Source organism: Gigantopelta aegis, chromosome 12 (genome assembly GCF_016097555.1).
Source record: "Gigantopelta aegis isolate Gae_Host chromosome 12, Gae_host_genome, whole genome shotgun sequence".
Lineage (NCBI taxonomy): Eukaryota > Metazoa > Mollusca > Gastropoda > Neomphalida > Peltospiridae > Gigantopelta > Gigantopelta aegis.
In genome coordinates this window covers 39,631,758-39,658,942 of record NC_054710.1, presented here as the reverse complement: position 1 = coordinate 39,658,942, position 27,185 = coordinate 39,631,758, and the positions used below count along the sequence as shown (strand labels likewise).

Below are 27,185 nucleotides of genomic sequence, written 5' to 3'. Positions count from 1 at the left end.
ATATTTTAAATGTGATGTTTATGTTTTCAGAGTAAACTGTTCATTTTACTTCAAAATTGGAGCATGTCGACATGGTGAGAGATGTTCTCGACTTCATAATAAACCAACTTTTAGTCAGGTAAGTGTAGAATGCATTTGGTTGATAAATAATGTATAGTTCAATTAGTTTGTATGTTGCAGCAACATGTCTTTAATGGGAAGGAAGGAAATGTTTTATTTAACACTTCATGGGCTACTCGTTTCAATTAGCAGCAAGAGATCTTTTATATGTACCATCCCACAGACAGGATAGCACATACCACAGCCTTTGGTGTACCAGTCGTGGTGCACTGGATGGAGCAAGAAATAGCCCAGTGGGCCCACTGATGGGGACCGATTCCAGACTTACCACGCATCAAGCGAGCGCTTTACCCCTGTCTTTAATGGGTTGCAGATGATTTATTCACAGTTCATTTCATCCACCAAAAATTTGCTCAATGATGAACTGGAGATAATTGATCCACAAATAAAATTCACATTTGGGCAATTCATTTATTAGATGAACAAAATAAATGTTAAAACCTTTGATTAGCAATCTAATTAAAATTAGCTCCACTATTACATGTGGATCTAACACCAGCCAGTTGGAGCTCATGTCCACCAATCAAAACCTTACTTGCAGAATCCTGCCAGTGATTTAAAACACTGCGTAGTCCCCAGTGTCGAGGTAATATTTCGTCTGTAAATAATAATTTAAATATTGACCAATCACACTTCACCTTTTATAACGTTATTTGGGAGCATACAAATTCTAAACATATCGGGCGAGTCTATTTTAGTGGCCGCAGTACAGCGAACCATACCAATACGTACGGGGTGGGTTATCGGTCTTCAGTTTTACATTACAAATTATTTATTTTATAAAATAAAACATGTTTTAAAGCATTCGTAATTCACACGAAACATGTCGTATACCCTCAGGATAATTCGGAATGTTTTCAAATTATTTTTAAATCACTGGCAGGATTCTGCAAGTAAGGTTTTAATTGGTGGACATGAGCTCCAACTGGCTGTCTTTAGATCCACATGTAATAGTGGAGTTAATTTTAATTAGATTGTTTGATTAGTGACATTTAAAAATTGATTAGCAACTACTATTTAACATCTTAGAACTGCATAGCAATCTCTGACAGGAAACATTTGTTCAGTAATGCATTGCAATTCGCTAAGTAAATTTGAGAGATCGCTACACAATTTTAAAACATTAAACAGTAGTTGCTAATCAATTTTCAGTGGACTAGAAATATTGCTAATCAAGATTTTGTAAACAACATGTTCCCTGTATGAAACCTAACTATAGAATGATGAAGCAATACTGAACCAAATGCTTCCTGGACATTTTTTATCCTCATTAACCTTTAGACAACTGGATTAATTTTTAACAAAAACCATGTTGAGTGGGTACAAGTTTATAAGTTTTACTGACATATATTCACTTAAATGTTTTATAAATATACTACTCAAAAGAATTTAAGGGTCAGACGATATTTTCGACATTATTTTCTGAATGTCAATTATATTAGCTAGACCATAATGTCACGCATGGTATTGTTCCATTTTGACGAAAGTGGGTCTAAGCAACCCATAAATGAATTAGAATCCACTGTCATTGACACTGTCGACTAGTTCTAATGGCGAAAACATGCTTACATTTGCACGTAAATTAGGGCGAAAGCGAAAGGTCTGCTAAGTGCCCATAACTTGCTTTTTCACAAAGCGCTTCATTTGCACGCTTTGCATGTGCATTCCATGTTCCCAATGCTGAATTTCCGTATAATTGGAGCTTGTGTTCGTGTACGGTGCACACTCCAAATTCGACAATGGTACGAAGTCAGCTGACTATCGAAGATCGAGGAAGGGCTATTGCTTGGCTTCAGGATGGCAATACGCAAAGAAATGTTGCTCTGAGACTTGTTGTCAGTAAGAGTGTCGTTGGCCGACTGTGGCAACGAATTCTGTTCGAAATCGTCCACGTTCGGGAAGACCCCGAAGCACTACAAATAGAGAGGACCGCTACATCACCAATATGGCTCTACGTCAACGCACAACCACTGCACGCCGATTACGTGACAATCTGCGGACTGCGACTGGAACTCAAGTGTCTGATCAAACCATACACAATCGTCTGAGAGCCAATAATCTACGCTGCCGTCGCCAGGCTGTTCAACCACCACTCCTACCACGTCACAGAACGGCCAGACGTCACTGGTGCACACTTCATCTGCGGTGGCAACATGTTCAGTGAGGTCGAGTGATGTTCACTGATGAGTCCAGGTTTAGTCTTCAGTTCAATGACAGTCGGGTTCGTGTCTACAGACGTCCTGGGGAGCGCTTCGCTGACGTTAACGTTAGACAACGTCACCGGTTCAGTGGTGGCAGCGTCATGGTGTGGGGCGGTATCTCTATCCACCACAGGACCCCCCTCTATGTGGTGGATGGCAATCTGAATGGAATCCGCTATCTGAATGAGATTATCCAGCCGTTGGTTCTCCCAGGCCTTCAGCAGATTGGCGGCAGGGCAGTTCTGCAGGATGACAATGCCAGACCCCACCGCGCCAGGGTGTTAACGGACTTTCTCAAACAACAAGGTATCGCCAGCATATTCGCCTGACTTGACCCCAATAGAGAACGCCTGAGACGAATTAGGCAGGAGAGTTCGGGATAGCCATGCCCCTCCGGCCAACCTTCATGATCTGGGTCAACTTCTTATGGCAGAGTGGCAGGCCATTCCCCAAGAGTTCTTCAGACGTCTGATCAACAGCATGAGGCAACGATGTGTCGAGTGTATTCGCGCCAGGGGTGGATTCACACACTATTAAACGAATGTTCTAATGTGTAAAATCCATGTTTGACAACCTTCAACTTTGACAGCATGTCATGTGACTTTCTTGTATACAGTGACGTTTATTTGTGGTTTTTTGTAAATATGGAACAATAAATTAAATTTTTGGTGTAGTTTACAACATCAATCTAATACACTCTGAAACTTATTTGGTTATAAATTTTTGACCCTTAAATTCTTTTGAGTAGTATATACATGAAATAGAGTTCATATATGAATTGGTAAGTATTATTTTCATGGTTTTATTTTTATGATTTTAGATCAGTTAATGGTGATTAAAATGGTGGCAAAAAATCGGAAAAGTCACATTTGTAGCCAGCTGTCCAGTATTTATGTTCATTATTCCCAATAACAGTGGTTTTTGACCAGAATTTAACCCCCCCCCCCCCAAACTAGGATTTATATGGCAATATTTGGTGATTTTCATTGTTGGTAACACAATAAGATTTATTATCATATTAGCTGTCACAATCGGCTATCGATCCCTGAAAATGACTGTGACATGCTGCCATTGTCAAGCGAAAATACTTGCCGAAAACCACTTTTTGAACTCAAAATTTCAAGGTATTTTCAATTGAAAAAAAAACAAAATAAAAGCCACCATTTTGAAAAGAAATCTTTTTTCTTTTATTATGTTTCTGGTGAGTGCCATGTACAAAACGGCGGGAAATATGAATTGTGGAATGCACTGTATACAGTGTACAGTATGTCGACTGATGTGATGTCGGGCGAGATGACTAGCCTGCAGTACTCAGAAGGTTAATTTACCAAATAAATGTGCGTGCATTTCATCCATAAGCTAAGAAACAATATTTCTGTGTATAGACAGGGTACAAATGTAACGTCCTAATTCCATGCTTCGTGGAATCCAAGATTTTGTGTCCGATACATAAGAGTAGTAGATGGAATCCTGAAATATTTGTACACGTTATTATTTGAAGAATGTTGTATATATTTCTTTTTTTCAGACGGTGTTGCTGCAGAATCTTTATCTGAATCCACAGAATGCAGCTCTCACCGCCGATGGATCTCACAGTGAGTTCTTTTAAATATATATATATATATTTATTTATCATTACACTTTCAATAATCTCTTAATTTACATAATAGGGTTGGATTGTTTATACACTTTGTAATCAGGGATGCACAAATTAGATTGTTAAAGACCTTTTACCGCAGATAATTTATAATACCTTTGTATTAAAATGTATAAGAATTTGAACGTTTTCTGTTAAAAAGCTTCCCACAAGACAGACAGAATTGTGTGATGCTACTAACTAGTGCTGCAACCAAAACACGACTAACAAGTTGTAATTTTTATGTATTTGCTTTAAATTCTCTGTTTCTCTTTCATTGTTACTGGATATAGCTCAGTGGTAGAGTGCTGAGCTCATACTAGACGCAGTGGGTTCTAAGATCGATTGCTCTCGGTGGTCTTGGGTTTTCCCCCCCTACCCCAAATAGTGCCCTTTGGCAATCAAAGACAGTGGTATGTGCTGTTCTGTCAATGAGAAAATACATTTAAGAGATTTTTAGATGCTAGTGGGGTTGCTTAACCCCATTTTTGACGAAATCGTTACCGAGTTGAAGAAAGCAATTTGGTACACATGCCCCCTAGGGCCTACTGATCAGATTCAGAAGGGGTGCCACGAAATCAGAGGTCTGGGTGACCTTCAAAATCAAGTTCAAGGTCACGATACTGAAAATATCAAATATGTTATGTATTTATCTTTCTGGTTAACTATAATCATTTATTTCAACTCAGTTTGGTTACTATTAGCATAAATTATAGTTAGAACACATGAATAACCTTCAGCATATGGGTCAAGGTCACGATAAAGGAATGTAAGAGGGGGGGGTGGGGGTCGTGGCTTAGTGTAATAGTAAAAAATTTGATTTGATTTTCTTGGTTTAAACATAAAGTTTAAAGATATGTTGCTAATAACATTCATATGAGATAAACAGTGTATTGTTGTTCAGTAAGTTCAATGTGGATACGATTTTTTTTTTCAAAATGGCCGCCATTTTTCTATAAGGCTGGCAATAGTCCTGGAACCAGGACCAGCTTAAATGTTTTTTGTCATGCAACTTCCACTACACAGTTGATTTGGCACCTCACACTACTAGGGGGTGTCTCCGGATCATTTCTAGCCCTGATGCACGGTTGAATTATGGTAGCAACACTAGATGGCAGCCTATTTTCTAATGAGGGAGGGGGTCGTGGCTTAAATGCATTTTTGAAGAAAAAAAATTGATTGTCTCAGGTTCTGCAATATCACGTTTTAATATTTCTTGGTAATAATATGTTCATATGAAATAAATTTCTTGTGTTGTTTAGTTCTTTTTTCAAGATGGCCACCATTTATCAATATGGCTGCCACTTTACGTTATATTTAATGGTTAAAAGTGTATTCCATTAGCTGACGTAAGCATGTACTAAAATGTATTTTTAAGTCCACAGAAGTTTTGAATGTGAAATAAATGTGTTGTTGTGCAGCTATACAGGACGCAATGGACTGGTGACTTTGACCTATATGTTGAAACATTAAAGGCTCTAGCTCCTTGGTATTTTGCATTAGATCATCAAAATTACGCACGATGGATATCGATACACATACGAGATATGAAAGCACTGCCACAAGAGGTTGAAGAAGACTTCAAACGTTTCTGGGTCATTCAAAAGACACAGCGCAAATTTTCCTGCATACCATTAGATCAGGCACGTGAACAGAACAATAAGATTGTGAAAACACCTGGTGAAGCTATTGGACTGATGGAGAATCAAGTAGCCTTTCGACAGTGGATGATTGCTGGGCCAGAGCAAGCAAGGCTGCTGAGTGAGTTCGAGAGTCAATTCATCGAGGATGACGTACTGGCAGTAGATCACCATGAGCAAGGACCCACAACTCAAGAAAGCTTCAAAGCACAGGTGATAAGTCTGTGTGAGGCCATTGAACAAATGGGCAATCCATTTTGTGATGATAGTCCTGAACTATCAACTCTGGACACTCACAACTGTGCCAATGTGGATGTGGTGGAAACAGTGAGAGGAATAAATGAAAAAGGTTAAAGTCAGTACAAGAAATATGTCAAGGATGTCATCATTGACAGAATAGTGTCAATCCATGAACCAGTCAAGAAGAACTCTCTGCCCCTTTTTAAGCATCCTCAGGCAAACAATGGCCTGTCTTAAAAGTGACTGCACTCTCTTTGGTCAGCTTTATATTGCAAGCATGTTCCGAGATGTTGATCCCAAAGAGTTTTTCTCACATGAGAACCACTCATGGCCACCATGCTTATCAGATAATGGGAAGCTTCGACTGCCAACAAAAAAGTCAGATCTACTGACATTTCTTCACACAGAATCTCAAGCTGAAACACCAGCGTACTTCGATGCCAAGGTATTTGATGGTGCTGTCATATCTCATCTCCTCCCAACGTGTCAGGTCTCAACATTTGACGAGTACTGTGAGAAGGTTTTCATCACATGGATCACAAATCAAATGGACAATACTGACAGGATCGACATTGTGTGGGACAAATACAAGTCTGACAGCCTGAAGGAGTCAACTAGAGAAAAGAGAGGAAAAGGAACAAGAACCAAAGTTCGAGGTCCATTCCAAACTGCCTTCAAAGTTTAAAGATTTCTTGCGAGACCCAAAGAACAAAGAAGAGCTCTTCAATCTCCTGACTGAGAAGACAGCTCTTCACAAGTTTCCACCAGGAAAAGAGGTCTACATCACCAAGGGAGAATCAGTTCTCTCAATTGACTCCAAGCACCCCATGGGAACCTGTACTCATGAAGAGGCAGACTCGAGGATGTGCATCCACATCAGTGACGCTCTTGAGAAAGGTGCCAAGATGATCCTTGTATGAACAGTTGACACAGATGTCATCGTCATACTCGTTGGAATATTCTTCACTCTTAAATCAGGTCGCCCCGAAATTGAACTGTGGGTAGCATTTGGTTCTGGAAAATGGTTTCAATACTATTCCATCAACAACATCTGCAAGAAACTTGGAAATTTGAAGAGTCGAGCCTTACCTGTATTCCACTCACTAACAGGATCTGATACACGTCACAATTCTTTGGAAAGGGGAAGAAAAAAGCCTGGGAAGCCTGGGAGTCATATCCAAGTGTCACCGAATCATTCTGCCATATGGCTGACCATCCGTTTCAGATCATTGAACTGGAAATGACAACATTTGCTTCACTGGAACGATTCACGTGCATTCTGTATGATAAGATCACCAACCAGAGCAGCGTAAATGGCTTAAGACAAGAGCTCTTCTCACAATCAACACATGCAATGGAGAGTCTACCTCCAACCCAGGCTGCATTACTGCAACATGTTAACAGGGCACAGTATAAAGCAATCATATGGACCAGTTGTCTTCAGTCAGAACAAAATCAGCCTAGTCCCCAGGGTTATGGCTGGACAAAGCATGATGATTCTTGGATGCCACTTTGGACCCTCTTGTCAGAAGCAGCAAAGGCCTGCAGATAATTTGTCAAATGCAGTTGCAAAGCTCAACCTTGGTGTCACAAACATTGCAAATGCAAATTGGTAGGGCTGAAGTGTACTACAATGTGCAAATGTGGTGGGTCATGTGGAACATAAGTACATTTATAACTAAATTTATGTAAAATCTAAATGTGAAAAACTGACTGGCATCTGATGCTACTGAGAATTTTGCAGTCATCACCAATGACACCCATCATTGACTGATAATGACAACATGAGAGATTGTTTTTTGCAAGTACATACCCGGTATATGCATGTAAGTTGTGGTCATTTTCAGAAAAGTGTTAATTTTGTTCACGGGCATCATTTTCAATTTCATCTTTGATGACCTTGAATGATAAAATGACTCATGACCTTGACCTACATTACCAAGGTCATCTCGAGTATATTATACTACTCAAAAGAATTTAATGGTCAAAAAGTTATAACCAAATAAGTTTCAGAGTGTATTAGATTGATGATGTAAACTACACCAAATTTTTTATTTATTGTTACATATTTACAAAAACCCACAAATAAACGTCACTGTATACAAGAAAGTCACATGACATGCTGTCAAAGTTGAAGGTTGTCAAACATGGATTTTACACATTAGAACATTCGTTTAATAGTGTGTGAATCCACCCCTGGCGCGAATACACTCGACACATCGTTGCCTCATGCTGTTGATCAGACGTCTGAAGAACTCTTGGGGAATGGTCTGCCACTCTGCCATAAGAAGTTGACCCAGATCATGAAGGTTGGCCGGAGGGGCATGGTTATCCCGAACTCTCCTGCCTAATTCGTCCCAGGCGTGCTCTATTGGGGCCAAGTCAGGCGAATATGCTGGCCAATCCATCCTGGCGATACCTTGTTGTCTGAGAAAGTCCATTACCACCCTGGCGCTGTGGGGTCTGGCATTGTCATCCTGCAGAACTGCCCCGCCGCCAATCTGCTGAAGGCCTGGGAGAACCAACGGCTGGATAATCTCATTCAGATAGCGGATTCCATTCAGATTGCCATCCACCACATAGAGGGGGATCCTGTGGTGGATAGAGATGCCACCCCACACCATGACGCTGCCACCACCGAACCGGTGACGTTGTCTAACGTTAACGTCAGTGAAGCGCTCCCCAGGACGTCTGTAGACACGAACCCGACCGTCGTTGAACTGGAGACTAAACCTGGACTCATCAGTGAACATCACTCGACCTCACTGAACACGTTGCCACCGCAGATGCCACCGTAGATTATTGGCTCTCAGACGATTGCGTATGGTTTGATCAGACACTTGAGATCCAGTCGCAGTCCGCAGATTGTCACGTAATCGGCGTGCAGTGGTTGTGTGGTGATGTAGCGGTCCTCTCTATTTGTAGTGCTTCAGGGTCTTCCCGAACGTGGACGATTTCGAACAGAATTCGTTGCTTGGTACCGTTGCCACAGTCGGCCAACAACACTCTGACTGACACCAAGTCTCAGAGCAACATTTCTTTGCGTATTGCCATCCTGAAGCCAAGCAATAGCCCTTCCTCGATCTTCGATAGTCAGTTGAAGTCGTACCATTGTCGAATTTGGAGTGTGCACTGTACACGAACGCAAGCACCAATTATACGGAAATTCAGCATTGGGAACATGGAATACACGTGCAAAGCGTGCAAATGAAGCGCTTTGTGAAAAAGCAAGTTATGGGCACTTAGCAGACCTTTCGCTTTCGCCCTAATTTACGTGCAAATGTAAGCATGTTCTCGCCATTAGAACTAGTCGACAGTGTCAATGACAGTGGATTTTAATTCAGTTATGGGTTGCTTAGACCCACTTTCGTCAAAATGGAACAATACCATGCGTGACATTATGGTCTAGCTAATCTAATTGACATTCAGAAAATAATGTCGAAAATATCGTCTGACCCTTAAATTCTTTTGAGTAGTATAGTTACTAGGCTGAGAATATAATACATAAATATCCATGATCCTGTGGGTTGACAAAAATAACTAATTTAGATTTTCATGTTTTATCATTATGACCTTGACCTTGAAAATAATGTCATGACAACACAATTCAAAATATATCTTCTACATTGCTATATCCTTTATCTGGACACCTTTGATGAAGAATGAGGTACTTAAATCTAGCCAAACTAGAAAATCACAGTGTTATATAAGAATTGTTTCTAATTTTTTAGGAATTTATCGATGTATAAAAGTCACAAATGGTATAAAATCGCTTCTCTACGCTACACGATTTTATACTACATTTGTGACTTTTATACATTGATAAATTCCTAAAAAATTAGAAACAATTTTTATAATTACAAACAGTACAAGAAGTGTACCTTAAAACACTCAAAAATAATTTCTTTCGTTCTTACCGTCAGCCATAAGCGTAGGAATACATGTATACATACTATTGGATGTTTTGGGGTTTTTTTTAACAGAATAAAAACAAATAAAAAATATATTGTAATTTTTATTTATTTGTAACATGAATATCTCATCCAGTTTCCCTTATTTTTTTAATCGAGAAAACAGGTCACTTCCTTGTTCTATTTTTAAAACGATCACCGAACTGGGTCATTGGGCTTCTCGCCCATCCAGCTAAAAATAGTTCCAGTCGATCTTGGTCTTCCGTGATGACTTATTTTTATGAGGTTTATGGAAGGATAACGCTTGTTTTTTTAGTGACGTCAGCCAATCAGAATACAGTAAATCATATAAATTCGGAAAGTTTGTAGTTATTATGAAATGTGGCCTTGACATAGAGTCTGAAGGTCATCTGTACCCCCGATTTCGTGGCACCCTTCTAAATCCAATATGCACTCTCTAAGGATCAAGTATGCCAAATTTGATAATTTTTAATACATACAATTCACATGATTTTATTTACTAATTAATGTGTTTAATTTCTGAGAAATTTGACACAGTAGCATGATGTTTCTGAAAATACTTATAAATGTCTTCTCTTTATGAAGTTTGTAATTAATGTTTAGATACAGACCGGAGGAGCTCTTGAGGTTGAGACTGTGTAGGAAAGAAGAAACCTGCTATTTTGTTTGAGTTTGCATGACCTCTCGTTTCTACTTTCTTCAGTGTTAGCACTGTAGTGTATTTGTCCGTTAGACTGGTTTTCTGTAGATATGATGAAACATTTGAGAGATTAAGACAAGCTTGTGAAATTGTAAAATCAGATTTGAAGAAACATTGCTGATAAAATACAACATAACAGTATATAGATATTATTCTAAATATATAAATATTGTAGCAATTTTATTTGTTGCGTGTTCGGACTAGCCCATTGAATTTAAGGGAAAATGCACTCAGCTTTGAAGAATCATTACTGACAAAATGGAAAATAAAGATTGTATACGGAATACAAATAAGAATGGCTTTCTGGCTTGTTGGTCTTGACTCCCAACTGTAATTCAACTAGGTAGTGTTACTAAATGTAATTATTTGATCCAGTTACAATATTTCTAAAACACACACACACACACACACACACACACACACACACACGTACACCCTAGATTTGATACATATCCTTTTAGTTTGAAAGTGCCCTGTTTGCGTAACGGGGAAAAGACAATAAATTACTATGTTTGGATTTCTTTTTGTGTCTCCATTACAAAGTAAAAATGCAAAATATAGGTATTACTTTTCCGAAGGTGATGGTAACTTTTATGTTAAAGTTTCTAAGTTTAGATAAGTTTCTCACAAACTATAAGTAATAGAATCTTGGTTTTTAGTTGCACCAATTAATGTTCATCTTAGTACATGTAATCAGTTAAATATTTTTAATTAAAATATATTAGTTTTTTGCTGAATGTTAAAGTTTTGCATTTCGCTCCTGGATCAATAAAACTTGGTTTATGGTTGCAATTATGGATATTTATCATAATGCATTGAACCCCTCCCCCCAAAAAAATTTAATTAAATTTTTAAAATTTTTAACATTTTATTTAATTTATTTTTATTAAAAAAATAAATAAATATGCACTGAGAGGAGCATCGACTCTAATCAAATGGATAGTAGTCTGGCCCAAACATGTTGTTTTATAACTAACCCCCACTCCAGTATATTTTAGACTAGTTTCACCCCTGCATTTGAAATCCTGTGGTATACATTTATTAGTGTACAATGATAAAGACTGGTTTGTTAGTGTGAGCTGTGTAATCGCTTGCTTGGAACGCTAAGGTTTCAGTGATCATCTTTTGTTTCAGTTGTTGTCGATGAGGTCGAAGCCCAACAAGAGTACGATGATTTTTTTGAGGAGGTATTTACGGAACTCGAGGACAAGGTAATTTCCCTACATCCCCCGTTATATGTACCCCCCGGCCTGTATAGAGTACGTCCGTCAGTCGTATTCACTTATATATGTGAAAACGGTTGATTAGAAAACATGGAAACAGGCACTTGCATTGTATAGTGGAAGTTTAACTGGGAAAATAATATGACGTATTATTTACATGTCTTGTCGTGAAAATATATTAAATTGTATTTTTAAAATTGGAATAACCTTTTAAAATTGGAATGCATATGAATCTGATATGGTTGTGCTTTAAATAAAATTATCAGTAAACTGTCTTCTGAATTTATTCCTGTTTTAGTGCAAAATGTTGAAAGCAACGTAAAAGAGAAAATGTTTTTCAACTGAAGCATTTTAAGATTACTGATGGTCTAAAGGTCTGATACTTTGATGTACAATTGTACACAAGTATGTGTGTCATATTGAGTAAACAGTTAAGAGAAGCTTGTTAATGCAAGTGCTTGTTTCTTAGTAATATTACACTTTCTTTGATTTTCAGCATAGACGGCGGATCCAGGCAAAATATAGCAAGTGACATTGATTCAGGCAAATTCTTCAAATAAACAGAAACGTTCACTTTTATAATAATAAAAAATACCGGTAGTCCTAATATTTTCTGAAAGGACATAGTTACTAAATTGTTATTGCATTGTTAATATATTCAGAAAAGAAAACAAATACAACATTATGTAAATTTAAATGGTTATGCATGTACAAATTTATCTTGTCTATTTTATATATAAAGAATTTGCCTGCCTGCAGTTGCACTCGTTAAACATTTTGCAATAACAGTGACCTCTCTAATTCATTTTTTTCCTTTCATTGTACAACTTGGTGAAATATGTAAACGCTATTTCCTGCTTCGTTGTAGTCCAAATGGATGAGTTTGAAATACAGCAGCACTATGATGAATTCTTCGAAGAGGTTTATGTTGAAATGGAAAAGGTATCTGATTATTCTTTGTATTTCAGTCCTTATAACTGGCAGCCTATTTTGTTCTGGACTGCGTCTACGTTGTAGAGGCTATAAAGAATAAATTATATGAATGCATGAAAAATATCCAGTGGACTCTTTAATAAAATAAAATAAAAAAAAGACTCCATTTTGAGCTATCTAAATTACTGGTATAGTTTTGAAATTGTTTTCGTCTAAAGAATGTAAATATGACCTGAATACATGTTTTGAATATTTGGTAAAATGCTCAAGATCCATTGATAATTATTACTAATTCACTGTTTAAAGCATCATACAAGTTTAATGCGCAGTTAGCTGTATGGATTTTCTACATTTAATTTGGCTGTAAATATGTTGACGTGGTTGAATTTGTGTGTTTTTGTAAGTTTTGTCATTTAGAAAATCTCCGGAACCCATCTACTATTCGTTACTGGACGGATGTAAGTTTTTTAAAAACTTTTTTAAATTGCCTGAACAACTTGAAAATTAAATCAACAAATAACTGTTTATGACGTACATGTAACAGAAAGCATGTCTAAAAATATGATTTCTTGCTTTTTATTTTTAGGTTTGTATTAAACTTAAAAGGATTGAGAGAATGAACTTGTACATGTGTGCATAATGGTTTAAATTTACATAATTTAATATCTTTTCAGAATATGTTATTAAATATTTTTATCACCCACCTGTAAGAGAAATCACAGTGTAATACCAGACAAATCTGTAATGTGATTGGTCTACAGATTGGGGTTAACCTAATTATCTGGGACTACTTTTTCATTCATAACATTCCATCTCGTGTTGAACGCACTGGAGAAAACATTCAGAATATCCATTTACTACCTCCAAAAGCTTGGGTTACAACTGATGAACGCTGTCCTATAAAACTGTTTAAACTCTATTCTCAGCTTAGGGGGTGAGACGTAGCCCAGTGGTAAAGCGCTCGCTTGATGCACAGTCGGTTTGGGGTCGATCCCCACCAGTGGGCCCATTGGGCTATTTTTCGCTCCAGCCAGTACACCACGACTGGTACATCAAAGGCTGTGGTATGTGCAATCCTGTCTATGGGATGCTGCATATAAAAGATCCCTTGCTGCTAATCGAAAAGAGTAGCCCATGAAGTGGCGACAGCGGGTTTCCTCCCTCAATATGTGTGATCCTTAACCATATGTCTGATGCCATATAACTGTAAATAAAATGTGTTGAGTGCATTGTTAAATAAACCATTTCATTCCTTCCTGTTCTCAGCTTCGACCAAGCGACTTTTCATCCCCAGATAGCATATTCTGTTTGCCGACGAATTCTAAAAAGACACCACCACTGTTTTAAACGACAGCCAGTTGGTGGCAATGAACTTCCATCCATTACGAAATGAATGGCTTGTTGTGTTGGTTTTCAGCATGGCCATTTAAAAAATCATTCTGCACAAACACTAAGCAGTCTTTGAAAAAAGAAGACATACCAACCTGTAAACTGTGTTGTCTGCGCAGTATAGAACTTGGAATTATTTTGACAGACATCAAGGAAAGTAGATTGGTTTTATTGTAATGTGCCAAAGCATTGTATTAATATAGCTAATTTTGAATTTGAATGACGTCAGTTTTCCAATGACGTAACATTGCATCTCCTTACAATAACCTTATATTGGGTACATGGCGTTTCTGTTTTTAGAATGCTGCAAAATTACTATTGAAATGTTATTGTTTGAGAATTACTAAACCACCTGTACTATTTACAAAATATGGATTTGAAGTGAAATTACAGTAAGATATATGTTATAGTTATTCTGTACTTTTTTTAATGAATGATGTAATCAAATGAAAAAAAAGCAGTTTTGGTGTTGCCTACTGACATCATTGCTCATATTAGATATTTTTTAATCAATCTGCATTTTAAATATATCAAAATAATTTATTAAACAGTCTTTGTTTGATAAAATAATGTTTTATTTTTGTTTTTTTTATTTAGCTACTATTACGAGTTATTTATAAGTCCGCGGAAGTAGACTCCATAAACATCAGTTGATGTATTCATACACTGTTAAAATTAGGTCATGGCATCGTAAATGTTTACATTTGCAGGTGATACAACAAATGCCATGGTAATTGTAGGTGGGTGATAAATAGAATACTAAATTTGTGGCCGTTTGATACCATTTATCTTACAACTCGTTCCTTGAAAACATATCTAACTCACTTTCACTTGTTAATACATTTTTAAGCAACTTGTTCTAAGATAAACAGTATCTAACGGCCACTCGTTTAGTATCCTCTGTATACAATTTAGTAATTGTAATCATAATCCTTTCTGCAAACATTAGAACTATTTTTATATTATTGTACACTTTTGGATTTAATTTGAAGAATTCACCTGCTTCTACATTTGGCTGGATCCACCATGCTAACATGGGAAGACATTCATCGCATCTATAGCGACAGTGCACAGAAGAAATTCATTACATCTACAACAACAACATATATCATGTTGCACATTATCATTTTATTTAATTTTTTTCCACCGGAAACAAAAAGAGACATTTTCTTTTATGCGAAAACAAAATGTAGCTATTTTTTAAGTAACTTGTCTGGAGAATTTTGATACACTGTGTCATACGAGGCATTGGCGTAGACGGTATTTTATGCAGCGGATGGGTGGGAGGCATGTGTGGATCCAGGTATTTGTGGAATTGGGATGTGCCAGACATGTGTGTAAACAGGCTTTTATTAATTTTAACGTCGACGAAAAAGGGGTGGGTGGGTGTGCAACCCCCTTTTTCATTTTCTTACCCTAGATCTGCATCTGTTGGGGAGGGGCACCCACACTGTCTGTGAGTTGTGGGGCAACAGGCAAATGTAAAAGACTGGTGGGGAGGGGGAAATTAGGTGTGATGTATTGGGGGTAGGGACATTGCCCCCATTGTCAGTGTTTCCGCCAGAAAGACATTTTTGGTATGGCACTGGAATTGAATATTTACAATGTATGTGCTGAATGCATCCGCAGTCGATAGTGGGTATGTTAAACTCTGATGAGAGTTTACTTTCATTCAGATTGCATTTGAGCCTGGTGAATGCAATCCCATGGATTGGAGAAAAGTTTGGTAGATCTGTCCCCGTCTATCTTGTGATGGTCAATGTAGCTGACGGAGTATTTACATCAACGTGTTTATTTGCAGTTCTCAGTGTGAAGCCAGTTTCCTGTGTGTTTAAATCTCGACCTGTTGATTTCATGTAGCCTCAATCCATAGTATATTGCTTGTTTAGTTAATATCTGGATATACAGTGAAACATCTCAAAACAGGACCCACTGTAAACCGGAATCCCCTCAAAACAGGACTTTTTTGCGTCCTCTTTTTAAATATCTGTACAGATGAGAACCTCTCTTAAACTGGATATCTCTTTAAATCAGACTTTGTATTTGGTTCCCAGGATATCTGGTTTAGAGGAGTTTCACTGTATTCCAAACTGAAAAACTAACAATTAAAAACAATAAGCAATTAAAAATGATAAGTTTAAAAACTATTTGGAATGATTTTTCTAAACTGGCTGTCGTAAGTTTTTCCAGTCACTTAGTTACGGAAATACATGTACAGATTACTATGAAGATATTGAAGTATATTTAATTTTGCAGTGCAGGGTGTTTTATTATAAAATTACATATTATGCCTGCTTTTTGCCACTTAAGTAATGGTAGCTTTTGTCTGATATACTACTGTATGAGGCAGGATCAGTACATTTCTATTAATAAAAAGACAAATGGAATTAATTTTTATGCCTGATATGTGCCTCATTTAAATATAGGTCACTATGACCCCATTGTTACTTTACTTTAAACAAAAACAACTTACGTTTTGTTATTCACAGAACTCCTGTTTACACTTGTATCCATAACAACCACAGTGAAGAAGTGACAGATATTTTTACATATTAATATATTACAATTGATTGATTATTCTTACATTTATCAAACAAAATTATCATAAACTATTAAATAAAAATAACTGAAATGGATACTTTACACACACACACACACACACACACACACACACACACACACACACACACACACACACACACAGAGAGATAGGAGAGAGAGAGAGAGAGACTGACGGACGAACGAAATCTAAACTGTAACTTGTGTAAGCTAGGTGTGGGTAAATGGTATGGTAAATTAAAGTTACATAGGTGGTAGTTAATTCTAAAAGGGGTTCTGAGAAGAATTATTTATTAAATATAACTTCCATGACACACACACACACTAAGATTGAAAAAAGAAGTATAGTTACATGTATATATTGATGATGTGTCAGGTTTTTTTTTACTTTACTGCTATGATCTCCCTCCCCCTCATCATTTTGATACAGGAGTTTATCAAAACTAGATGCTTACATATATCCACAAACTACTAATATGTCCACTACCCCCCCCCCCCCCCCCATACCCTTTAAACAATGTTACTGACCTTCAAAAGTGGCATTTACGTATATTAAATCTGGAGGGGAGATGGGTGCCAGTGGCAGAGAAAAATTTCTTTCCTTTTCATTGCAATAAATCAATTGCTGAATGACGGGGATAATTATGGGGTTAGTCTCTGTGTTAGTTCTTGGTTGTCTCAATTCGCCCACTCTTAATATCTGATACGTAAATTATAATGTGGTAGCTATCATACAATTGTATGTTCAATAAGTAGTCTGCTCATTTTTTAAAGTTTTTGTTTATTTTACAGAGTTAAGCCATTGAACAAGTGTGTGTGCCCATCTTTTTTGGGAAATGTTTATTTCACCAGAAATAATTAAAGTGCATTTAAAACATTTTTTAAATTTACTTTGTGTTATTTCGTACTGGTTATATGCTTGTTAGGTTTTGTGATTTTTGCCATTTTCTATTTACAGTATGTTATAAGCTTTTTTTCAGCCTTTGAGATACAAACATGCAGGCCTTTGCAAATTTGGAACTTGTTATAATCGGAAAAGGGTTTAAGTTGTTACTTTCCAATTACTTAGGATATGATAAAATAAAATTCATGAATTACCAAAAAAAAACAACTTAGCAGTTACGTCCAAATTTAAAAAACATTGTTTGGCTTTAAGAAGTACTTTCATGAATTTTAATTCATAATAAAGTTGTAGAAATTTTTTAGTTACTCTTTCTTTGAGTATATAATCATGGTGTTATTTCTGGAAGCCCACTGGATGCCTGCTTTAGTCATTTTATATAAAATTGGAAATTAATTAACTACCAAAACATGGAGGGAAATGCTGTAAAATATTACAATGTTGTTTGTATTACAAAATTGAGACCAAAAATGGCATCTTCATTCAGGACTTTTGAAAAACAAAGGGGCGGGACGTAGCCCAGTGGTAAAGCGTTCGCTCAATGTGCAGTCGGTCTGGGATCGATCCCCGTCGGTGGACACATTGGGTTATTTCTCGATCCAGCGAGTGCACCACGACCTGTATATCAAAGGCTGTGGTATGTACTACCCTGTCTGTGGGATGGTGCATATAAAAGATCCCTTGCTGCTAATCGAAAAGAGTAGCCCATGAAGTGACGACAGCGGGTTTCCTCTCTCATTGTCTGTGTGTGGTCCTTCACCATATGTTTGACGCCATATAAATGTGTTGAGTTAAATAAAACACTTCTTTCTTTAAAAACAATACTGAAAACAGTAACGTCAGAACTTGTGGCCGGGGTAGACGTGTCTGAACCTTAATAATTGGGTAATGAAACAATTTGAATTTTTTTAGAATTTCCTATTTTTAGCACTATAAGAAAAATGTTTCTGTTCTTTTTTTTTTTTATGGAAAGTTCACAGTTCAGAAGGAAATTTCTCAAAATGTATGGAGTGGAAATTCTCAAAATGTATGGAGAGGAAATTCTCAAAATGTATGGAGAGGAAATTCTCAAAATGTATCATCTCAGAAGGTTTAATGGGGTATGTGAAAGGAAACCCAAAACCAGGTTTCTCGAGGGAAATATGGATCAGTGCAGAAATATAACAAAATCTTTTCAGCGTGATCTCAGAATTGCGATCCAGCAAGTGATGTGTTGTTACAACACATACGTCCCATGTTGTTTTATTGTTTTCTTCACTATTTGTTTGTATTTCAGTACGGTGAGATTGAAGAGATGAACGTCTGTGACAACTTGGGCGACCATCTTGTTGGAAATGTCTATGTTAAGGTAAGCATAGCTATTGAAATAACTGAAGTAAAAGTCTGCACCAGTGCCTCATGGTACAATGCTAGGGTCAGGATGTAGCCAGTGGTAAAGTGTTCACTTGATGCACGGTCGGTTTGGGATCGATCCCTGTTGGTGGGCTCATTGAGCTATTTCTCGTTCCAGCCAGTCTACCACTACTGGTATATCAAAGGCCATGGTATGTGCTATCCTGTCTGTTGAATGGTGCATATAAAAAAGATCCCTTGCTACTAATGGAAAAATGTAGCGGGTTTCCTCTCTAAGACTATCAAAATTAGTAAATGTTTGACATCCAATATTTTTTATCACTACAACCGGACTCCAAATCTAAAGCATTATCAACTATAGCTTGAATGCAGAAGAAGAAGAATACATCCAATAGCAGATGATTAATACATCAATGTACTCTAGTGGTGTCGTTAAACAAAACAAAATTTAACTTGGTACAATGCTAGTATTGGTAGACCCATTAGATCTTTCCCATTTCACATCTCACCATAAAAAGAATAAGAGGGGAGTGATTAATTGCTCCCCTAATTTAGATTATTGGGAGCCATTTAAGATATTACCATAGTGAGCAATGATATCTAATCACGCACTATTTTAGTAAAATTCCTGTGCTTAGATAAAAAAACAATTTAGAACTAGCCAGATTGATCGCTCCCCTTAGACAGCAATGTCTGCCATTTCAGCCTTGGGAGCCAAGACGTGTTATTCTGCCTCTGATAAAAATGCATATAACATTTAAGCCTGTACAAAATATTGAGTGGGTGAGGGATGAGATGGGTGGCATCGGGGCATAATATTGATACCAGATAACTGTGAACTTTATGGAAGATGTTGGAAGGGGAGAAACTTTACGATGATTGATATGTGAAACATATATTTTGCAATACTTTAAATCAGCTTTTCTGTTATTTTGACTGTGGTGAGATGCTAGTGGGGGTAGCCCTTCTCTAGCTTAATCCTTCCACACTAGCACAATCAGACATTTCTGCTCGGATGATAGCTTTCATATGCAGAGAATTGAATAACACCAAAATACATTACTTTATGAACTTAAGGTGATTTTATCACTAAGCTGGCTTCGTAAAACTGGGCCCAGAGTACCAGGATGTTCAGTCTGTGCATGCCTACTAATTAAAAAATATATTTTTGTGTACACATTGTTCTACCCTGTCTGAGGAATGGTGCAAATAAAAGATCCCTTGTAACGGATTTCCACTCTAAGATTATATGTCAAAATTATCTAATGTTTGACACCCATTAGCCGATGATTAATAAATCAATGTGTTTTAGTGTCGTTAAACATAACAAACAAACTTTAACATTGTTAAATGTACCACTTTTGTTTACAGTACCGATATGAAGAGGATGCAGAAAAGGCTGTTGCTGATTTGAACAACCGGTGGTTTAATGGCCGCCCAATTCACGCCGAGCTGTCACCAGTAACCGACTTCCGAGAGGCTTGTTGCAGACAGTATGAGATGGGGTAGGTTTTCTTCTTCATTTTCGTCCCCTACCGGTCCAGCTGCAGGGGTTGTAGGTTTTGTATTGTCCTTCTGGCTGTTTCACATTTAGGTTTCCAGATTGTTTTTTCCACAGTGTCTCTAAATATTGAGCCAAAATTTTGTGTATAGCTTTATTATGTACAGTTACAGATGAAGTTTGACTTGCAGACACTTTTTCCGGAATGTCGGAAGATATTGAGCTGTAATTTTTATGTGTAGCTTTATCATGTACTGTTACAGACCAAGTTTGACTTTTGTGGCAATTTACCCATTTTTGGCATAGTTATGGCCATTGAACTCAGGAGATATGAAAATTTGTTAGGTCCAGTACTGTTTTAGTATCTATGAGGGCGCTTGCCTGATGCATGGTTGGTCTAATATCGATTCCCGTCGGTAGACTTATTGGACTATTTCTGGTATATTAAAGGCCGTGGTATGTGCTATCCTCTCTGGGATGGTGCATATAAACGATCTCTTACTACTATGGGGAAAAATGTAACGGGTTTCCTCTATAAGACTATATGTCAAAATTACCAAATGTTTGATATCCACTAGCCGGCGATTAATAAATCAATGTGCTCTAGTGGTGTCGTTAAACAAAACAAACTTTAACTTTAGACCAAGTGTCGAAATGGCCATAATATTAAGACGCGAAATAGCGATAGTTTAATATGTGCTAACATTGTTTAACAAACATTCCATTCCTTTCCATTTCTCGCTCCAGCCAGTGTACCATGACTGGTACATCAAAGGCTGTGGTATGTGCTATCCTGTCTATGAGATGGTGCATATAAAAGATCCCTTGCTGCTAGTCAAAAAGAGTAGCCGATGAAGTGGCGACAGTGGGTTTCCTCCCTCAATATCTGTGTGGTCCTTAACCATATGTCAGATGCCATATAACCGTAAATACAATGTGTTTGAGTTGCGTCGTTAAATAAAACATTTCCTTCCATTCCTTTCCTGAAGTAAAATGAATAAATAGTAGTTGGTCTAGGTTAATCACGCATAACTATACTGCTATCTCACAGAAAGCAGTGTGTGTGAGTGTTGTAGAACTGTTACTAACTTGTTAATCATCACACTATTTCAGGGAGTGTACGCGAGGAGGATTCTGCAACTTCATGCACTTGAAGCCCATATCACGAGAACTGAGGCGAGAACTGTACGGGCGACGCAGAAAGAAAAGGTACAACTTTGAAGTTTTATCATTTACAGGTTTCTTTGTAGCCAATTATTGACTGGTATCGTTGAAGAATAAGGAGACAGTTTGTAGCCTGTGATATAGTTCTTACCTGATGGACATGATTGATGTCATTGGACCTAATCTATGATGAGCACAGGTTTTTCTCTGCTACAACCAATGTCCCATAATTTATACATCTATATCTAAATATTGATACAACTATGTAGCTGGTTGAATGAATTAATTTTTAGGACAAATTGCATGTATATATATATATATATATATATACTCTTCAAAAAAAGAAACGCAAAAGGGTACAAATTGGTTATAACTCCGATTTTATGTTTCCTACCGGTTCATGCTTTGTGAATATAAGGTCATTGCATGTCCCAAACACATTCCCATGGTTACATTCGATAAAACGCAGCTACTGTACAATAAAGTTCCAAAATGTGAATATTCGCAAAAACGCAGCCACGTGCAAACCATGTCACCACTGCACGTGCGTTGTCTGCACGTGCAACATGAACACCGACAGTATAAAAGTGCAGGGTGTTCGCTTGCCTGGCCTCTGTATCTGGCCGACAGTTGACAATCCAGGACATGCCACGTCTCCGTGAACCGCAGAGAAACAATGCCATCGGCCGACTAGACGCAGGCGAATCCAGAACGGCCGTTGCCAGGGTATTCCATGTGTCCCCAAGCACCATCTCCAGACTGTGGGACCGTTACCAGCAACATGGATCAACACGTGACCTCCCTAGATCCGGTCGACCACGGGTCACTACCCCCGGGCAGGACCGCTACATCCGGGTACGCCACCTTCGGGAACGATTGACTACTGCCACCTCCACAGCCGGTGCAATACCAGGTTTGCGCAGGATATCCGACCAGACCGTACGGAACCGCCTACGTGAGGTAGGAATTCGTGCCAGACGTCCAGTTCGAGGTGTCATCTTAACACCACAACACCGTCGACTCCGACTGCAGTGGTGCCAGATTCATCGACAATGGCCTCAACTGCGATGGAGACAGGTGTGGTTCAGTGACGAGTCCCGATTTCTGCTCCGACGTCATGATGGAAGATGTCGCGTGTATAGGCGTCGTGGTGAACGTTATGCGGCAAACTGTGTGCAGGAAGTGGACAGATTCGGCGGGGGTAGTGTCATGGTGTGGGCAGCCATCTCACACACTGGCAGAACTGACCTGGTCCACGTGCAGGGCAACCTGAATGCACAGGGCTACATTGACCAGATCCTCCGGCCACACATCGTTCCAGTTATGGCCAACGCCAACGCAGTGTTCCAACATGACAACGCCAGGCCTCACACAGCACGTCTCACAACGGCTTTCCTACAGAACAACAACATTAATGTCCTTCCTTGGCCATCGATATCACCAGATTTGAATCCAATTGAGCATCTATGGGACGAGTTGGACCGACGCCTCCGACAGTGACAACCACAGCCCCAGACCCTGCCCGAGCTGGCAGCAGCCTTGCAGGCCGAGTGGGCCACCATCCCCCGGGACGTCATCCGTACTCTGGTTGCTTTAATGGGCAGGTGGTGCCAGGCAGTTGTCAACACACGCGGAGGCCACACCCGGTATTGACTCCAGATGACCTTGACCTTGGTGGTGTGTCCTATCACTTACTCACAATGGACTAGAGTGAATTGTGAACAATCCTGCAACATTTGGTAATTATCGGACTCACCATTCAATAATTAAATCAATTCTCCAAATGTTACGACAATGTGGTTTTGCGTTTCTTCTTTTGAAGAGTATATATATATATTTTATTACCTATATGGGCTCAAATATACGGGGCAATATTTTTTCGATCTCTGCACAGTGTGCAGATTGCTTCTACAGTCACTGATTGGCTGGCTTTAAAAAGATTTGATTGGCAATTACATACTTCCGGGACTACTTTTTGTTCATTCATGATTCCATTCATCGGTCAAACTATTACTACGAACTTCAAATATTTTTTTACGATACGAACATTTACGGAATTAAAAATCAAAATATATGTACAAATGTTTAAAAATGTTTTTATTTTATTATTTTGACTGGGTTTTTTTGGAACTATTCTTTGGTGGATACTGTTGGGTGTGCACCGGTAACGGCACGTATGAATATATTGTTATGGCTGGTAGAGCTTGTTAGTTGTTACAGCAGCGAGAACGTACATATACTTTTAAAATCGTTAAAGATTGACAATGGGTAATAAAGAGAATAACCAACTCACTACGACGAATTACGGATTATCTGTCCCTCGTGAATTAATGCTGTAAAACATTAATTCACTCGGGACAGATAATGCGTAATTCCTCGTAGCTCGTTAGTTATTCTCTAAATATATCCTGCAAACACCATTTCTTTTGACAGAATATGACGACGGCTAAAGCAAAGTCCTATCCTACTAGTAGCGGATATGACTTTTGACGTCACTCTTATGAAGTCACAGAGCCTCGTGGAATTTCCCATTCTTACCGTCACACGATAAAGCAGATATCCGACGTCATTATCTAGTTATTCTCTATTTCAGACAATATTTTGTTGCACTCTTTACATGATTTAGTAAGTCCCCTGCCATGTGACTGTCTTTAAATATCAATAAAGATTTTGTGTAATGTGGTGGGGGGGGGGGGGGGAGTCATTTTGATCAAATACTGTAGATTATGACATCAACACATCCCTAAATTAATAGTGACGGTAGTCGGACTAAAATGTGATCTGAAATTAATGTGAGTTGCCTCCCTTGAAATACTACTTTTGTATTGACACACGTTCATGCACCTTTTAATTAAATCTGAAGTACAAACATCTTCATTTATTCTTGGTTGTGTCTGAAATGTTTTGATTGGTTGTTATTTTTAGATCTAAATCTCGATCACCTCCAACCCGCCGTGATGTCGACAACAGACGAAGGTCGCGAAGCAGGGAACGCAGGTCAAGGTCACGTAGCCGGGACCGTCGTAGGTCAAGGTCAAGAGACAGGCATGGAAGATACTGACGAAAATGTTTGTTACATTTTGAGAGAAAAGTCTAAAAATGTATGGAGAGAAAATTCTAAAAATGTATTGAGAGAAAATTCCCAAAATGTTTGGAGAGAAACTTCTCAAAATGTATATTCAGAAAATTCCCAAAATGTAATGAAAAGAAACAAACCTTAAAGAACATTCTCAACATGTTATTGTGAACAGACTGTATGTAGTTTTTTTTAACTTCACCTATGTACATTTATTTTTGTTTTCTATATTTTTGTGAATAAAAAAACCTTATTTGACTGATTATTGAAGTAAGTTTTAATAAGATCAGTGCCCGTGCTTATAAAACTCAATCTCTAACAACGTCACACATACAATTTGTATGATGTTGCCATGACGTTCACGTATCCAACTCTATTAAAGTCTCGAATCTAAACTCTTAACAGTTTTATAAGCACCAGGCTAGATGTGTTGATGAAACTGAGTCTTCGAGTAAGAAATGGTATTCAGATGTATCTCAGATATTGGTTCAAATTTTTCAGAATTGGTTAAATTGGTTAAAAATAAATGTGAGGTTCAAAGTTGTGGAAAATTAGAATATATATTGGCTTTTCAAGTTGTTCGTAAGATGATCACAATTTGGTAAATATTTTCAAAAAGAAATATTTGGTTCCAAGTTTTTAAAAAAAAGTTTGCTTCCAAGTTGTCAAAAAGAATTGTATGGTTCATAGTTGTTTAAAAGAAATGTATTGTCTAAACAAAATGTATGGTTCAAAGTTGTCTAAAAGAAATGGTTGATTCAAATTTGTATTAAAAAAAGTGTTTGATTCAAAGTTTTCAAAAAGAAGTGTTTGGTTCAAAGTTAAAAAATGTTTGGTTAGAAGTTATCACGGTTCCTAGACTCTTGGTTTAACATTGCCAAAGAGAAATATTGGACTTCATGTTATAAGTCTTTTTAAAAAATCAAAATTGTCCAAAAATATTGGTTCATATATTATGTAAAGAATGTTGTATTAAAAATTGTACTTTAAATCGCATCTTAAATAAATGTCAGAACATTTAGTTCGATATTTGATACATGTTTTCTTCATGGTACCGAATATAATGTCATACTTACATTTGTCATTCATTCATATTCTGTAATCACAATGTTTATGAGAAATAAATGTGTTTTTAGAATTATCAGTTTTGTTAAAATTATTTTTTGATTTCCTTTTAGTGGGTGAGATGGTGTAAACAAATGACATGGTTTATTCTGGTCATGGAAATATTAAAATGTCATTTGCCAGGCCTGGAAAGTTGTGAAATTTTGATTTGGGTCATGGAATTTTAAAATGTCATTTTCCAGGCTTGGAAAGTTCTGGAGTTTTTAGTTGGGTCATGGAAAGTCATAAAATTGTGAATTGAGTCATTGTGAGTAAAGAAAAGAATTCATTCATGATCAGTTTTGTAATATCCATTTTTCATGGTCCACTTATTCAATGTCTCCACAGTACTGGCAAGCTGTCCAATGATCCTACTTTTCCTAGTTTTTCTTCAAACTACCTAGTTTTTCAAAGTTTTTCCTACTTTTTTGTTTCAAAATGCAAGTCAATTGCTGTTAGAGTGTGCATATTTCTTATGTTATTATAAAAGTCAACAGTTACGGAAATCTCCCAATTTGTGGCACCATATAATCAATATATTAAAAATACACTCTGAAAACTAACAATGTTTCCAATGATTAACATGATTATAATGTACAATGTGTACGTATTGCTTCAGAATCTATAATACTATGCATGTAAATATAAATATTAATATAATGTACAATAATTTAAAATAACTGTATAACAGGACCGTTACATAAGATTCATATTACTTTAGATGGAACAGAAAATAAATGTACAAACTGTGCAGCACGTAAAATAATAATACCACTTTTTGGATTTAACACATTCGTTTTCCCAGTATGAGCATGAATAATGTCGCTACGTACCGTTTCGGTATTACCTTTTTCCTTCGGTTTTCCTACTTTTGTCCAATTTTTGTATATTTTCATTCCTACTTTTTCATAAGGGTGTGCTGGACGGCCTGTACTGGCATACAAGTGGGGTTTTTTTTCGGATGGGGTCAATCTCTTCAGCCCCCACAGTTTGAGAAATTGTTTTTCTAATGCATTTTGTGGGAAAGCATCTCAATCCCCCTCTATAAACTTTATTCACCAGTCTAGAACACCCCACCCCCCTCCCCCCATTACAATTTCGGCACATGACCGTGGCATAATAAAAATAATTTCCCTGTCCGTTGGCCCATGAATTCCATCTTTGAATGTCTTCTGTAACTACATATTATACCTAATATATTTCTTAACATGCAGCCTTGGGATCAGTGATTTTAATAAAAAGTTTACTAGCCATGATTATAGAACCTAAAAACCCTTAGATTTGAGTGGTGGGGGCAGGGTATTCATATTTACAAAATAGACTTCAATGCAGCATTTGACAACTTTGTTTTTTTACTAGCCATCAGGCATGGCGATAGTAGTTATTTACTAGCCCAACATGAATATCACTAGCCATGGGAGTGTGGTACCATAATTTAACACGTTAAAAGTGATCCAGATCTTTTGACATTGTTAATTTTCATCTTGGTGGTCATGCACGTGCCATATGAGCT

General features: G+C 37.5%; 1 protein-coding gene across 2 annotated transcripts in view; it reads left to right on the top strand.

Moving 5' to 3' along the window:
* Positions 1-25,706, top strand: part of LOC121386225 (splicing factor U2AF 35 kDa subunit-like) — a 34,419-nt gene extending 8,713 nt beyond the window's left edge. The window contains exons 2-8 of one of the 2 annotated variants that reach the window (XM_041517057.1): positions 31-118; positions 3,850-3,916; positions 12,561-12,634; positions 18,751-18,822; positions 20,199-20,332; positions 21,442-21,537; positions 24,418-25,706. In XM_041517057.1, coding sequence (XP_041372991.1) covers positions 31-118; positions 3,850-3,916; positions 12,561-12,634; positions 18,751-18,822; positions 20,199-20,332; positions 21,442-21,537; positions 24,418-24,553 — 667 coding nt within the window. In that variant the 3' untranslated portion in view covers positions 24,554-25,706. Of the gene's footprint in view, positions 1-30; positions 119-3,849; positions 3,917-11,603; positions 11,681-12,560; positions 12,635-18,750; positions 18,823-20,198; positions 20,333-21,441; positions 21,538-24,417 lie in introns of both variants that reach the window. The other variant, XM_041517056.1, reaches the window with a different exon arrangement.
* The last annotated feature ends 1,479 nt before the right edge of the window (positions 25,707-27,185 follow it).